This window comes from Pleurodeles waltl, chromosome 1_2 (genome assembly GCF_031143425.1).
Source record: "Pleurodeles waltl isolate 20211129_DDA chromosome 1_2, aPleWal1.hap1.20221129, whole genome shotgun sequence".
Lineage (NCBI taxonomy): Eukaryota > Metazoa > Chordata > Amphibia > Caudata > Salamandridae > Pleurodeles > Pleurodeles waltl.
Genome location: NC_090437.1, coordinates 615,405,568 through 615,422,176, shown reverse-complemented (window position 1 = coordinate 615,422,176; position 16,609 = coordinate 615,405,568). Strand labels below are relative to the sequence as shown.

General features: G+C 46.9%; 1 protein-coding gene across 1 annotated transcript in view; it reads right to left on the bottom strand.

The window, feature by feature from the left end:
* Positions 1-16,609, bottom strand: part of ANKRD50 (ankyrin repeat domain containing 50) — a 131,747-nt gene that overhangs the window by 16,573 nt on the left and 98,565 nt on the right. Inside the window, exon 4 of the mRNA XM_069242383.1 lies at positions 1,335-4,890. Within this exon, the coding sequence (XP_069098484.1) occupies positions 1,337-4,890 (3,554 nt within the window). The 3' untranslated portion in view covers positions 1,335-1,336. The remainder of the gene's footprint in view (positions 1-1,334; positions 4,891-16,609) is intronic.

The following is a 16,609-nucleotide window of genomic DNA, read 5'->3' as shown; positions in this document are numbered from 1 at the left end:
TGATTGAGTGAGATTCTGCACAGTGAAGCAGTGGAGATCACATGAGTGAATCACACCAAACTACATGCCTTGGCAGGCCTTGCATCTGATAATGGCCTTGTGTCATTATTTGCCTTCATGTATTAACTTCACAAGGTAACACCTAAGGTGTGTAGCAAATATTAATATGAAATTACTTTCTCCTTTAATAAGAGGACAACTGTTTAAGCTTTCTGTGAGATTCTATATGCAAATATACATGGGGCACATCGCTCAGCCAACACCCAGGCAGTGCAGTAAAAAAATGCAAAGCACCCCAAGCATTTTGAACTATCTTCAAAACCTTCCAGAGGGATTTAGCTGATTCAGTCACACACAAGCCTTCAGCAATGACAGTTCACAAAGAGGGCTTATTCATCTGGCAATAACGTAGCATCAGACATATACACATTTTGGTGAGGAATCTGCTGTCTAAAGGAAACAAATTATCCTCTGGGTTCCTGCCAGCTGCCACATGTATGGCTAATATTCACCCTTTAATTATACATATTTCTTTCTATGCGCTTATGAATTTAATACTGAATGGTCAAATAATGAGGATCAATGCTCTCTTTAATTGTATTTACATATTTCTTTCTACGCGCTTATGAATGCAATACTGAATAGTCAAATAATGTTAATCAATGCTCTCTCGAATTGTATTCAGTCTGACTTGTAGATAACTGGCATTCTAATTAAACAAATGTGTGGAGTTAAAAAGCAGTATCACAAAGTAAAAATCAGTGTGTGGTTCAACTTAATGAACTTATTTATGTAGAAGTGCTGTGCCGCATGTCTTCTTGCCATTACTTGAGAGATCGGACTGGTGTACTGCACATATGGGTCCACAGGTCAAGATGTGAGGGAGCTTATTTGAAGATGGGACTTTGTTCAACGTCTCCATCACAACCCAATTAGAATACGCAGTCAGTTGTAGGCAAGTTTAAAGAGCTCAGTTTTCAATTAGTAAGTGGTACAGAACATGTCCAACAAAGGTAAAGCAGATCTGTAACCCTTTGAACAGAATTTAAGTGTCTTATTGTATGTGCATGGACTTTTTGCACCTTTTACAAATTATGGTCACACGTTTGTTCTGAAATTGAGAAAATAATATGACTTATGTAAATACGTGGATATTAAATATAGAAATAGGTATCCTGCAATATAGTTAAGCAAATTCTGCTAAAAATATATTCTATATATTCAATAAACATTAACTTGTTGATTGGCAAGTTGGTAACAATTTTGTGCTTGGAATTCATTGCACGTCATCCTGGTACAATAAAAATAATTACTGTTTAGAGCCATGTGATTACCTTCATAGTGGCGTTTCCTTTTTGTAGTTGAAACTTGGGTCAGTCCCATCAATCTGAAGTTTTAAACTTTGTTTAAGGCTTAGTTCTGTGTCAGCTGAAGGGTAGCCTTCCAAAACCTCATGGTGTCCTTTATCCTGCAATCCCCGGGGGACTGAAACTTTTCCAAAGAAAACCTGATTTCCCTGAAGATGATAATTCGGGTTGGTCATAATTCCATTCCTCTTCTTTTGATCAGCACTTTGTTGCTGGATTAAGAATTGCTGTTCTGATCGTCCCACTTCTTGTGGGGTGGGTGGACCTAAAATATTACACTGTGGCTCTCCAGGCATTGTCTTCAGCGACATATTTATATTTGTCCCCGATATTGAAATAGGCCCCCTTTTGTCAAATTGTGTCATTTCGTACTCCAGGACTTTCGGCTGGGAAGAGTTATTCTGTTTTGTTTTCTTGCCAACTGAGCCTGACTTGATAGAGTTATCAGATTTGCTCCCCTTGTTCGATTTAGTAGATTTTAAGCTGGGCTTTACTTGGCTCCACTCAAACTCGCTCACTGGGGACGCCGGATTTTTTCCTGTGGAGTGAATCGTTGATGAGGGAGAAACAATAGACTGTCTACTACGACTACGTGGCAGTGAGTGTTGCTGTATTTGCTCGGTGAAGGACAGGCTATGGAAACTATCAATAGGTACTGTTTGAGCAGTAGCTGTGGAAGAGGTGGTGCGAAGAGATGAGTTTTTTGAGCTTTTCAACGAATTGTTTGAGAGTGAATCCTTCTGACGGTCAACTGTAGAATCTGGCGACTCCGAAGGAGAGCTGAAGGCATGAACGGGCCCATTAGATAAGCCATGCACATTATGTTGGACATCTCCGCCCCCAGTGCTCGACGAGCTGTTTGATTTCATAGTCAAGGACTGCATCTTCGTTGAGGTCTGCTGTAAGACTTTTTGATCCATTGTATGCACTGGAGAAGGAGTGCAGCCATTCAGAGTTGATGCACCATATTTGTCCAATAGTTTAATAATTTGGGAATGCCCATTTTTTGCAGCAACCCGCATAGCAGTGCGTCCAAATTGATCAGCGTGGTTTGGATCTCCGCCGTTCTCTAGTAACAGCTGGACAACCTCGATGTGTCCTTCCTGAGCTGCTATGCAGAGTGCAGTAGCACCCTGATTACATGTGTGATCGACAACAGCCCCCTGCTCAATCAAGTATTGAACCACCTTTACATGCCCCTGCCAAGCAGCAGACTGCAATGCTGAGCGTTTTTCATTATCCGATGCGTTGATGTCAGCATGGTATGTTAGAAGAAGCTGCACCATTTCCAAATGCCCCTGCCAGCAGGAAACATGTAATGCTGTTCTTCCTTCAGCATCACTCACCTCCACATCTGCACCATTTTCTAAAAAAAACTCTGCCATGGGGAGTTGGTTTTCTAGTGCCAAAATGTACAGTGTAGGTCGGCCATCAGCATCCTTGTAGTTGACATCTGCTTCATGGCTCAAAAGCAATTCAACAATATCTCTATGACCTTCTAAGGCTGCAACACGGAGGGCATTTCGCCCATCATAACCTTTTTGATCAACATCAGATTTATTTTCCAACAAAATCTGTACGCAATCATAGTGACCTTCTTGTGCAGCTAAAATTAAGGGTATGCGGCCATCATTATCAATTTCACTTGTTCTAGCACCCTGCTCAATAAGTGCATCACAGATCAATCTGTGGCCTTCGAAGGTTGCCATATGCAAAGGAGTCCACCCTGCATCATCCCTGTGATTTTCATCCAAACCTCTATCGAGCAGAGTTCGTACCACTTCAACATTACCTTGAGCAGAAGCTATACTAAGAACAGTTCTACCCTCACTGTCAATGCTATCAACAGCTGCACCCCAGAATAAAAGTGTGTTTACAACGGAAGCATGCCCCATGGAGGCTGCTGCCAAGAGGGGAGTACGTCCATTATGGTCTGTGTGGTCCACATCAGCTCCTCCTTCAAGAAGCAAATCAACAACATCTACGTGTCCTTCATAGGCAGCAACAAGAAGAGGAGTCATCCCATCCTTGTCGCAGTGGTCCACTTCAGCACCACGGTCTATTAAAAGGCTAACCACAGAAGCATGCCCTTTACTAGCAGGTACACAAAGAGCTGCGACAGACAGAGCAGTTCTTCCATCCACATCCTCATGGTTAACTTCTGCACCGTGATCCAGCAAATGCTCAACAATTTCTCTGTGACCCATGTATGCAGCAGCAATCAGCGCTGTTCTACCTTCATTATCTGCTTTGTTCACTTCAGCGCCATGCTGAAGTAAATTTAATACAATATCTTCATGCCCTCCCCAGGCTGCTGCTCTCAAGGCTGTCCTGCTATCGGCATCGGCACAATCCACTTTTGCTCCAGCATAGAGCAGTGCAGAAACTACCTCTGTGTGGCCGCCCCAAGCTGCTGATCGTAATGTCGTCCAGCCATCATGATCAGTATGGTTTATGTTGGCTCCAAATCCAATCAAACAGTTAACCACTTTTGTGTGCCCTTGGCGAGATGCTAGCGTTAATGCAGTTTGCCCATGCTTATCTTCAATCTCTAAATCACATTTTCTAGAAATAAGCAACGTGACAACATCAAGATTCCCACTATATGCTGCATTAGCCAATAACGTTCTACCATTTGTGTCACACTGGTTTACAGAAGCGCCATTATCCAACAGAGTACGAATTGAGTCCTCCCTTTCCAAGGCTTGACGCACAATGCAGGATGTACGGTCATCTTCACTGTTCACGTGAGCACCAGCTTTGACTAGCAACTGCAGTACTTCCTGCTCCTTTGGGATTAATGTCGTCAAAGAGTCTTTCACGCATGTGCCATTCCATATCATCCACAATGCCAAGTTTGAGGTATCCAATTGCAAATTTGAATGGATGAGGTGCAAAGCAAACTCTTGAACTTCTAAAGCCGTTAGTTCTTTTGCTCGACATGTCAAGCTCATCGCTAGCATTCGGTGGCCTTCTGCTGCATTACATAAATACTTCTGTGTACAATGCTTTACATCAAGCAACCATTCTGCAAAACTGTAATGAAACAAAATTTTTGTTTTTCCTAAACCATCTACAAGAAGCTTGGATAGTACATCTAGCTTCCGTTGAAAGTCCTCTACTGTTAATGTCATGTTTCTGGTCCACACTGCATGATATAACTCCATTGTCGTCAAAGGCCTGCAGGCTGCCAGAATTACATTCAAAATAGGTTGTACCTTTGCAAATTGCTTTCTCACAAAAAGTCTTTGACAGAGCCATAGGTATAATCCATTCAAGGTGCCAGGAATATCCCGAATTTCTCGTAGCATGATAAAGTTTTCCACAACTCCATCTAGAACTCGTTCCAGGTAGAGGAAACAGCCGCTGCTTTTGATGTGGAGTTGATTCAGCATTTCTGCAGTTTCCTTTGTGAGGTGTTGTCTCAGGGCTTCTTCTTGGTCTAAGCGATGCAGGATATACTGCTGGACATCTTTAACAATGTAGGCCTTGCGGAGGTCATCAAGACTTATTTTCCGGAAACCTGTTTAGAAAAAATAAAAACAACACTGTAAATGTTTGCATTACATTATCAAGTGCTTTAAATACCATATACACATATAACAGCCCATTAATTTATCTTAGATCTGAAACAAACATGCCCGTACACTAAATTAGGTTTTTTAAAAAGTAATTAGAAATGCACCATCACCTGCATATTCTGAATCTTGTTTTCCAATGCATAACCGCAAAACATGCAGACAAATTTTATTGCAATTTGCTTTAATGTTTTTACAGACTATTAACCAGCGTCTCAAGGATATTCAGCACCAAAAACATTAATTCATTGCACTTAAATTTACAAATCACAGATAGTCCCTTATTAATGAGTGAAAAGCCAAGCTTTAAAAAACATGACTTGTTCAGAATTAGGATGTTGACTGTTTATTTGAAAACACTGAGTGGCAGAGGGTGAACAATCAATCAAGCAGTCAGGATTTATAAAACGAGGCTAATCACCCGAGAGGGTATCCAGGCGCTTGCAGGTCCCATAGGCTTATTCAAACAGCCAGGTCCTGAGGGCCATCTGGAATTCCAGAAGCAAAGTGATGGTCCGGAGGAAAGTGGGGAGGGTGTTCCAGGTTTTTGCTGGGATGTGAGAGAAGAAGTGTCCTCCACTTCTGCTTTGGTAGATGCAGTGAGTACAGGCAAGTGAAAGGGAGGCAGAACAAAGTCTTTTTGACGGTTGGTGTAAGTTCAGGCAGTGGTTAATGTATGCGGGTCCTTGGTTGTGTAGAGCCTTGTGTGCATGGGTAAGCAGCCTATATTGCCATCTCTTCTGTGCGTGGAGCCAGTGGAGTGCCTGAGGTGGGATGTGATGTGGGTTCATCAGGGAAAGCTTAGGATGAGTGTGGCTCTGGCGTTGTATGTCTGAAGCCTTTGTAGAGGGTGTGTGGAGATTCCTAGACAGAAGTTGTTGTCGTAGTCCAGTTGGCTGGTGATGAGGACCTGCCTCACGGTGCGTCTGGTGTGTAGACATAGCCACTTGAAGACCTTACGTAGCATGCGCAAAGTGAGAAAGCAGGCAGAGGAGATGGGGCTGACCTGTGATTTCATGGTGAGCTTGTTGTCAATGATGATGGCTGGTAAAGAGCTTCTGCTCCAATATTCTGATGCGTTTCTTTTGGCTTCTTCCCGTTTAATTCAAAACATTGTATCTTGAATGGGTGGAAAGTTATTAGGCCTTATAACCCTACTGCCATGGGTAACAGTTTTATTTACAGACCCTCCTGCTCATTTTATTTTATTTGCATGCCTCGGATTTCAGTCAATATATTACTCACTTAACATACAATACAGTATAAACAAGCAGCAACAAAGTCAATAGGTCTTGCCTATGTGTGAGCTTTGGCTTTGTCAATGTCTTTTAGCAATGTTGTACATCAGCTTGGCTGCTGTTCAGCATGGTAGCTAGAGGTGTGGCAAGGAGGAGAGAAGGGTAAAGGAGACTGGCATAGAATGGAGTGGCATAGAGTGGTATGTAGTGGAGTAGGTTAGAGTGAAGTGGCGTAGAGCATCGTGGCATTGTGTGGAGATAAGTGGAGTGACTTGGAGGAGAGTGGCGTGGAGTGGCATAGAATACAGTTGCATAGAGCAGAGTGGCATAGAGCAGAGTTGAGTAGCTAAGAGTAGAGTGGAGTGGCATAGAGTGGAATGGCATGGAGTGGAGAAGAGTGCTGTAAAGTGAAGAACAGTGGCATAGAGTTGAGTGGCGTACTGCCAAGTGGAGCACAGCAGTGCGGCATACCACAGAGTGGAGTGTTCTACAGCAGAGTGGTGGCGTAGAAGTAGCTGAGTGGGGTAGATGGAGTTAAGTGGTGTAAATGGCGTGGAGCAGGGTAGAGTACATTTGTGCAGAGTGAAGTACCACACAGCGGCCTAGAGTAGTAAAGTTGTGGGTGTAGGTAACTAAAGCATCAAGATAAAAGGCAGATAGAGGGAAAACAACATAAATGAGAAGCTCTGTGTCTTTGTTAAAAGTAGGAAAGCAAATTGCACATCCAGGAAAGATACTGAAACGCTTACAACATAAAAAAATAGTGCACTGCAAAAAGATGAGTAAGAACAAATATGAGGAAGAACAGATTTATTTGATCCATGCTCCAAGGAAAAACTAACACAAGAAAGGAAGGGAAGCCTATGGGAGTTAAGCAACAGAAAGATTGCAAATGAGAGTGACAGCCAAAACAACTAATTGCATTCTATGTGTAGGTTGTAAGCCCACTGAACTGTAAACAATACGACTCGAAGCACAGCACATGTGCTGTGTAGAAGAGACCTAAAATGGGACATGAACAAGTTATTTCCTGTGCTCAAAATCTTGCGTTTGGCTCTATGACTTGAAAACCCGCGAGATCAAAAAGCACATGACTGAAAGGCCAATACCTAGACCCTCCCTTTCCAAGAATTAACTTGAAAGCACCTCTCAAAGTTTAGGTTACTGAGCTTTTAAATGGAAAAGAAACAGCCGACTAAAAGAAACGTCATTGCTAGAAAGCTAATTTGTCCTCCTATAGCATGTTCCCTTTCTGTGTCTTCTTTCCTATTACATAGGTCTACATCTGCATCAAGTGCACAGATGATGAGCCCGCCCTTACTATCAGGAGATAAGGCCAGCATCAGTGTTCATGAGAACCTTCCATCTTACCTGCATGAACACAAACCTCTAATTAGTCAGCACACACTTTGAAATGGGAAAACAGTGAACGGAGAGTTTAGTTAGGATGCCATCGCCAGAGATTATGGAAGATATATGTATAAACACTACTGCCTCACTCTCAACTCAACACAAACACTTGTATATGTACAACCATCATTGGAACCCCCAACCTAAGATAACAAACCTATCTCAGAGGAGGACGTTTCAAGAACAGTTTTTAAACCTTCAGGTGAGCAACTGAGGAGCATCCATGTGTTTTTGGAAGTCATGCCTATCGAAATATGTCCTCTCTCCAAAGGATAGTATAGCATCCTAAGACGCTATCCAGTGTAACATGAGCTCAACAAGGAAAAAGATAACACAGCAAAAATAGAATAAATTAAAAAAAATCACCTGCTGAAGAATGCATCCATCTACGCATTTCAGAAAACATTTTTGCTTTTTAGCTTTTGTCAAGATCCTTTTTTTTTTTTGTAGTTATCATCCATAGTTGGACGGCTAACTAAGAATAAAAGATGATCAAAAGGCAGGGGGGACACGGAAGCAACACAAAGAAGGGCGAGGGAATGTGGAAACAACACAGGGCGAGACGTCAACGTGGAAGCAACACGGGGGTGGTGGGGAGAATGCAGAACCAACATGGGGCAGGTGGGGAATGCAGAAGCAACATGGGGCAGGCGGTGGAATGCAGAGGCAACACAGGGCAGGTGGAGTTAGCGCACAAGCAACACAGGGTGGGTGGGATTAACAGAGAAAAAACATAAGGGGGGAGGAGGAATGTGGAAGCAACTCAGGGCAGGTGGGCTTAATACGGAATCAACACAGAGAGGGGGTGTAGAAGCAACACAGGGAGGGTGGAAGGATGCGGAAACGTGATGGAGAAGGTGGGGGGGAATGGGGTATGCAGAAGCAACACAGGGAGCGTGGAGGGATGCAGAAGCAACACAGGGAAGATAGTGGCAATGGGGAAGCAACACAGAAAGAGTGAGAGTTATGCGCAAGTCACACGAGGAGGGATGAGGATGTGGAAGCAGTACAGGGGAGAGTGGAAAAATGTTGAAGCAGCACAGGGGAGGGTGGGGAGTAATTTTAAAGTAGCACAGGGGAGCGTGAGGGGAATGTAGACGGGATGTTGGGGTAGAATGCAGAAGCAGCACAGGGGATGGAGGGATGGAATGCAGAAGCAGCACATGGGATGGAGGGATGGAATGCAGAAGCAGCACAGGGGATGGAAGGGTGGAATGCAGAAGCAGCACAGGGAATGGAGTGGTGGAATGCAGAAGCAGCACAGGGGATGGAGGAGTGGAACGCAGAAGCAGCAAGCGGGATGAAGGGGTGGAACGCAGAAGCAGCACAGGGCAGGTGGGAGATGCAAAAGCAGCACAGGGCAGGTGGGGTTCACATGGAAGCAACATGTGGTCAGTGGGATTAATGCAGAAGCAACACGGGGTGGGGTTAATAAGGAAGCAACACAGGAGGGGGGGTGTGGAAGCAACACAGGGAAGATGGAGGTATGTGAAAGCAAGACAGGCAAGATGGTGGGAATGTGGACGCAACATGAAAAGGGTTGGGGTTATGCAGAAGACACAGGGAGGTAGGAGGATGCATAAGCAGCACAGGGGAAGGTGGGTGTAGGAAAGTACCATCTTGCCTGGCATGTTACCCCCATATTTCACTGTATATCTGTTGTTTTAGTCTATGTGTCACTGGGACCCTGCTAGGCAGGGCCCCAGTGCTCATAAGTATGTACCCTGTATGTGTTCCCTGTGTGATGCCTAACTGTCTCACTGAGGCTCTGCTAACCAGAACCTCAGTAGTTATGCTCTCTCTGCTTTCCAAATTTGTCACTAACAGGCTAGTGACTAAATTTACCAATTCACATTGGCATACTGGTACACCCATATAATTCCCTTGTATATGGTACTGAGGTATCCAGGGTATTGGGGTTCCAGGAGATCCCTATGGGCTGCAGCATTTCTTTTGCCACCCATAGGGAGCTCTGACAATTCTTACACAGGCCTGCCACTGCAGCCTGAGTGAAATAACGTCCATGTTTTTTCACAGCCATTTACCACTGCACATAAGTAACTTATAAGTCACCTATATGTCTAACCTTCACCTGGTGAAGGTTGGGTGCAAAGTTACTTAGTGTGTGCGCACCCTGGCACTAGCCAAGGTGCCCCCACATCGTTCAGGGCAAATTCCCTGGACTTTGAGGTTGGGGACACCATTACACGTGTGCACTATACATAGGTCACTACCTATGTATAGCGTCACAATGGTAACTCCGAACATGGCCATGTAACATGTCTAAGATCATGGAATTGTCACCCCAATGGGACAATTCCATGATCCCCCCCGGTCTCTAGCACAGAACCCGGGTACTGCCAAACTGCCTTTCTGGGGTCTCCACTGCAGCTGCTGCTGCTGCCAACCCCTCAGACAGGTTTCTGCCCTCCTGGGGTCCAGGCAGCCCTGGCCAAGGAAGACAGAACAAAGGATTTCCTCTGAGAGAGGGTGTTACACCCTCTCCCTTTGGAAATAGGTGTGAAGGGCTGGGGAGGAGTAGCCTTCCCCAGACTCTGGAATTGCTTTGATGGGCACAGATGGTGCCCATCTCTGCATAAGCCAGTCTACACTGGTTCAGGGATCCCCCAGCCCTGCTCTGGCACGAAACTGGACAAAGGAAAGGGGAGTGACCACTCCCCTGACCAGTACCTCCCAGGGGAGGTGCCCAGAGGTCCTCCAGTGTGTCCCAGACCTCTGCCATCTTGTAAAAAGAGGTGTTGGGGGCACACTGGACTGCTCTGAGTGGCCAGTGCCAGCAGGTGACGTCAAAGGCTCCTTCTGATAGGCTCTTATCTTGCTTGGTAGCCAATCCTCCTAACCTGGTAGCCAAACCTCCTTTTCTGGCTATTTAGGGTCTCTGCTTTGGGCAATTCTTTAGATAACGAATGCAAGAGCTCACCAGAGTTCCTCTGCATCTCTCTCTTCACCTTCTACCAAAGGATCGACCACTGACTGCTCCAGGACGCCTGCAAAACAGCAACAAAGTAGCAAGACGACTACCAGGAACATGGTAGCGCCTAATCCTGCCGGCTTTCTCGACTGTTTCCAGGTGGTGCATGCTCTGGGGGTAGCTTGCCTTCACGCTGCACCAGAAGCTCCGAAGAAATCTCCCGTAGGTCGACGGAATCCTCCCCCTGCTAACGCAGGCACCAAAAGACTGCAACACTGGTCCTCTGGGTCCCCTCTCATCCTGACGAGCGTGGTCCCTGGAACACATCAACTCTGTCCAAGTGACTCCCACAATCCAGTGACTCTTCAGTCCAAGTTTGGTGGAGGTAAGTCCTTGCCTCCCCACGCTAGCCTGCAAAGCTGTGTACGCCGTGATTTGCAGCTGCTCTGGTTCCTGTGCACCCTTTCAGGATTTCCTTCGTGCACAGCCAAGCCTGGGTCCCCAGCACTCCAACCTGCAGTGCACAACCTCCTGAGTTGTCCTCCGGCGTAGTGGGACTCCCTTTTGTGACTTCACATGGACTCCGGTTCACTTTTCTTCTAAGTGCCTGTTGGGGTACTTTTGTGGGTGCTGCCTGCTTCTGTTAGGGCTCACTGAGTTGCTGTGCGCCCCCTCTGTCTCCTCTTCCAAGTGGCGACATCCTGGTCCCTCCAGGGCCACTGCAGCACCCGAAAACCTCTACTGTGACCCTTGCAGCTAGCAAGGCTTGTTTGCAGTCTTTCTGCATGGGAACACCTCTGCATGCTTCATCGCAACGTGGGACATCCGTCTTCGAAAGGAGAAGTTCCTAATCCTCTTCTTTCTTGCAGACCTCCAAGCTTCTTCCAACTGGTGGAAGCTTCCTTGCACCTTCAGCTGGCATTTCCTGGGCTCCTTCCCCCCCTCGACACAGTCACGACTATTGGACTTGGTCCCGTTGTCTTACAGATACTCAGGTCCGTAAATCCGTTGTCAGTGCACTGCTGGTGTGTGTTTGTCCTGCAGAATCCCCCTATCATGACTTCTGTGCTCTCTGGGGGTAGTAGGTGCACTTTACTTTTCAGGAACTTGGGGTGGGGTATTTTTCTAACCCTCTCTGATTTCTTACAGTCCCAGCGACCCTCTATACATAGGCCTGGGGTCCATTTGTGGTTTGCATTCCACTTTTGGAGTATATGGTTTGTGTTGCCCCTATACCTATGTGCTCCTATTGCAACCTATTGTGATTCTACACTGTTTGCATTACTTTTCTTGCTAATACTTACCTAATTTTGGTTTGTGTACATATAACTTGTGTATATATATTACCTTCTTACTGAGGGTACTCACTGAGATACTTTTGGCATATTGTCATAAAAATAAAGTACCTTTATTTTTAGTAACTCTGTGTATTGTGTTCTTGTAGGAGGCTGGACTGGCTTGTAGAGAGTACCAAGGGGTACTTGCACTTTGCACCAGGCCCAGTTATCCCTTATTAGTGTATAGGGTGTCTAGCAGCATAGGCTGATAGATAATGGTAGCTTAGCAGAGCAGCTTAGGCTGAACTAGGAGACGAGTGAAGCTCCTACAGTACCACTAGTGTCACTTGCACAATATCATAAGAAAACACAATACACAGATATACTAAAAATAAAGGTACTTTATTTTTATGACAATATGCCAAAAGTATCTCAGAGTGTACCCTCAGTATGAGGATAGCAAATATACACAAGATATATGTACACAATACCAAAAATATGCAGTATAGTCTTAGAAAACAGTGCAAACAATGTATAGTTACAATAGGATGCAATGGGGACACATAGGGATAGGGGCAACACAAACCATATACTCCAAAAGTGGAATGCGAACCACGAATGGACCCCAAACCTATGTGACCTTGTAGAGGGTCGCTGGGACTATTAGAAACTAGTAAGGGTTAGAAAAATAGCCCACCCCAAGACCCTGAAAAGTGAGTGCAAAGTGCACTAAAGTTCCCCAAAGGACAAAGAAGTCGTGATAGGGGAATTCTGCAGGAAAGACACAAACCAGCAATGCAACAACAATGGATTTCCAGTCGAGGGTACCTGTGAAACAAGGGGACCAAGTCCAGAAGTCACAAGCAAGTCGGAGATGGGCAGATGCCCAGGAAATGCCAGCTGTGGGTGCAAAGAAGCTGCTACTGGACAGTAGAAGCTGAGGATTCTGCAGGAACGACAAGGGCTAGAGACTTCCCCTTTGGAGGATGGATCCCCCACGCCGTGGAGAGTCGTGCAGAAGTGTTTTCCCGCCGAAAGACCGCCAACAAGCCTTGCTAGCTGCAAATCGTGCGGTTAGGGTTTTTGGATGCTGCTGTGGTCTAGGAGGGACCAGAATGTCGCCAATTGTGTCTGGGGACTGAGGGGGCATCGAGCAAGACAAGGAGCCCTCTCAGAAGCAGGCAGCACCCGCAGAAGTGCCGGAACAGGCACTACGAAGAAGAGTGAAACGTGCTGACCCGAAGTCGCACAAAGGAGTCCCACGTCGCCGGAGGACAACTTAGAAAGTCGTGCAATGCAGGTTAGAGTGCCGTGGACCCAGGCTAAGCTGTGCACAAAGGATTTCCGCCGGAAGTGCATAGAGGCCGGAGTAGCTGCAAAAGTCGCGGTTCCCAGCAATGCAGTCTGGCGTGGGGAGGCAAGGACTTACCTCCACCAAACTTGGACTGAAGAGTCACTGGACTGTGGGAGTCACTTGGACAGAGTTGCTGGATTCAAGGGACCTCGCTCGTCGTGCTGAGAGGAGACCCAGGGTACCGGTAATGCAGTTCTTTGGTGCCTGCAGTTGCAGGGGGACGATTCCGTCGGCCCACAGGAGAGTTCTTCGGAGCTTCTAGTGCAGAGAGGAGGCAGACTACCCCCACAGCATGCACCACCAGGAAAACAGTCGAGAAGGCGGCAGGATCAGCGTTACAGATTTGCAGTAGTCGTCTTCGCTACTTTGTTGCAGTTTTGCAGGCTTCCAGCGCGGTCAGCAGTCGATTCCTTGGCAGAAGGTGAAGAGAGAGATGCAGAGGAACTCTGATGAGCTCTTGCATTCGTTATTTAAGGAATTCCCCAAATCAGAGACCCTAAATAGCCAGAAAAGAGGGTTTGGCTACTTAGGAGAGAGGATAGGCTAGCAACACCAGAAGGAGCCTATCAGAAGGGGTCTCTGACGTCACCTGCTGGCCCTGGCCACTCAGAGCAGTCCAGTGTGCCAGCAGCACCTCGGTTTCCAAGATGGCAGAGGTCTGGAGCACACTGGAGGAGCTCTGGGCACCTCCCAGGGGAGGTGCAGGTCAGGGGAGTGGTCACTCCCCTTTCCTTTGTCCAGTTTCGCGCCAGAGCAGGGCTAAGGGGTCCCTGAACCGGTGTAGACTGGCTTATGCAGAAATGGGCACCATCTGTGCCCATGAAAGCATTTCCAGAGGCTGGGGGAGGCTACTCCTCCCCTGCCTTCACACCATTTTCCAAAGGGAGAGGGTGTAACACCCTATCTCTGAGGAAGTCCTTTGTTCTGCCATCCTGGGCCAGGCCTGGCTGGACCCCAGGAGGGCAGAAACCTGTCTGAGGGGTTGGCAGCAGCAGCAGCTGCAGTGAAACCCCTGAAAAGGCAGTTTGGCAGTACCAGGGTCTGTGCTACAGACCACTGGGCTCATGGGATTTGCCAACTATGCCAGGATGGCATAGAGGGGGCAATTCCATGATCATAGACATGTTAAATGGCCATATTCGGAGTTACCATTGTGAAGCTACACATAGGTCGTGACCTATGTGTAGTGCACGCGTGTAATGGTGTCCCCGCACTCACAAAGTTCAGGGAATTGGCTCTGAACAATGTGGGGGCACCTTGGCTAGTGCCAGGGTGCCCTCACACTAAGTAACTTTGCACCTAACCTTTACCAGGTAAAGGTTAGACATATAGGTGACTTATAAGTTACTTAAGTGCAGTGGTAAATGGCTGTGAAATAACGTGGACGTTATTTCACTCAGGCTGCAGTGGCAGGCCTGTGTAAGAATTGTCAGAGCTCCCTATGGGTGGCAAAAGAAATGCTGCAGCCCATAGGGATCTCCTGGAACCCCAATACCCTGGGTACCTCAGTACCATATACTAGGGAATTATAAGGGTGTTCCAGTATGCCAATGTGAATTGGTGAAATTGGTCACTAGCCTGTTAGTGACAATTTGTAAAGAGAGAGCATAACCACTGAGGTTCTGGTTAGCAGAGCCTCAGTGAGACAGTTAGGCATTGTAGGAGGCTGGACTGGCTTGTAGTGAGTACCAAGGGGTACTTGCACCTTGCACCAGGCCCAGTTATCCCTTATTAGTGTATAGGGTGTCTAGCAGCTTAGGCTGATAGATAATGGTAGCTTAGCAAAGCAGCTCAGGCTGAACTAGGAGACGTGTGAAGCTACTACAGTACCACTTAGTGTCATATGCACAATATCATAAGAAAACACAATACACAGTTATACTAAAAATAAAGGTACTTTATTTTTATGACAATATGCCAAAGTATCTTAGAGTGTACCCTCAGAGAGAGGATAGGAAATATACACAAGATATATATACACAATAGCAAAAATATGCAGTATAGTCTTAGAAAACAGTGCAAACAATGTATAGTTACAATAGGATGCAATGGGGAAACATAGGGATAGGGGCAACACAAACCATATACTCTAGAAGTGGAATGCGAACCACGAATGGACCCCAAACCTATGTGACCTTGTAGAGGGTCGCTGGGACTATTAGAAAATAGTGAGAGTTAGAAAAATAACCCTCCCCAAGACCCTGAAAAGTGAGTGCAAAGTGCACCAAAGTTCCCCTAAGGACAAAATAGTCGTGTTAGAGGGAGAATGCAAGGAAAACACAAATCAGCAATGCAACAACGATGGATTCCTGTCTGAAGGTACCTGTGGAACAAGGGGACCAAGTCCAAAAGTCACAAGCAGCTCGGAGATGGGCAGATGCCCAAGAAATGCCAGCGGTTGGTGCAAAGAAGCTCTTACTAGGCTGAAGAACTGTGAATACTGCAGGAACGACAAGGGCTAGAGACTTCCCCTTTGGAGGATGGATCCCCCACGCCTTGGAGAGTCGTGCAGAAGTGTTTTCCCGCCGGATGGACGCCAACAAGCCTTGCTACACGCAAATCGGGCGTTTGGCGTTTTTGGACGCTGCTGGGGCCCAGGAGGGACCAGGAGGTCGCAAATTGGACCTGCAGAGAGAGGGGGGGTCGAGCAAGACAAAGAGCCCTCACTGAAGCAGGTAGCACCCGGAGAAGTGCCAGAAACAGGCACTACGAGGATGCGTGAAACGGTGCTCGCCGAAGTTGCACAAGGGGGTCCCACGTCGCCGGAGACCAACTTAGAAAGTCGTGCAATGCAGGTTAGAGTGCCGTGGACCCAGGCTTGGCTGTGCACACAGGATTTCCGCCGGAAGTGCACAGGGGCCGGAGAAGCTTGCAAAGTCGCGGTTCCCAGCAATGCAGCCCAGCGAGGTGAGGCAAGGACTTACCTCCACCAAACTTGGGCTGAAGAGTCACTGGACTGTGGGGGTCACTTGGACGGTGTCGCTGGATTCGAGGGACCTCGCTCGTCGTGCTGAGAGGAGACCCAAGGGACCGGAGATGCAGCTTTTTGGTGCCTGCGGTTGCAGGGGGAAGATTCCGTCGACCCACGGGAGATTTCTTCGGATCTTCTGGTGCAGAGAGGAGGCAGACTACCCCCACAGCATGCACAAGCAGGAAAACAGTCGAGAAGGCGGCAGGATCAGCGTTACAGAGTTGCAGTAGTCGTCTTTGCTACTATGTTGCAGGTTTGCAGGCTTCCAGCGCGGTCAGCGGTCGATTCCTTATCAGAAGGTGAAGAGGGAGATGCAGAGGAACTCGGCTGAGCTCATGCATTCGTTATCTCAAGTTTCCCCAGAGACAGAGACCCTAAATAGCCAGAAAAGAGGGTTTGGCTACCTAGGAGAGAGGAAAGGCTACTAACACCTGAAGGAGCCTATCACACGGAGTCTCTGACGTCACCTGGTGGCACTGGCC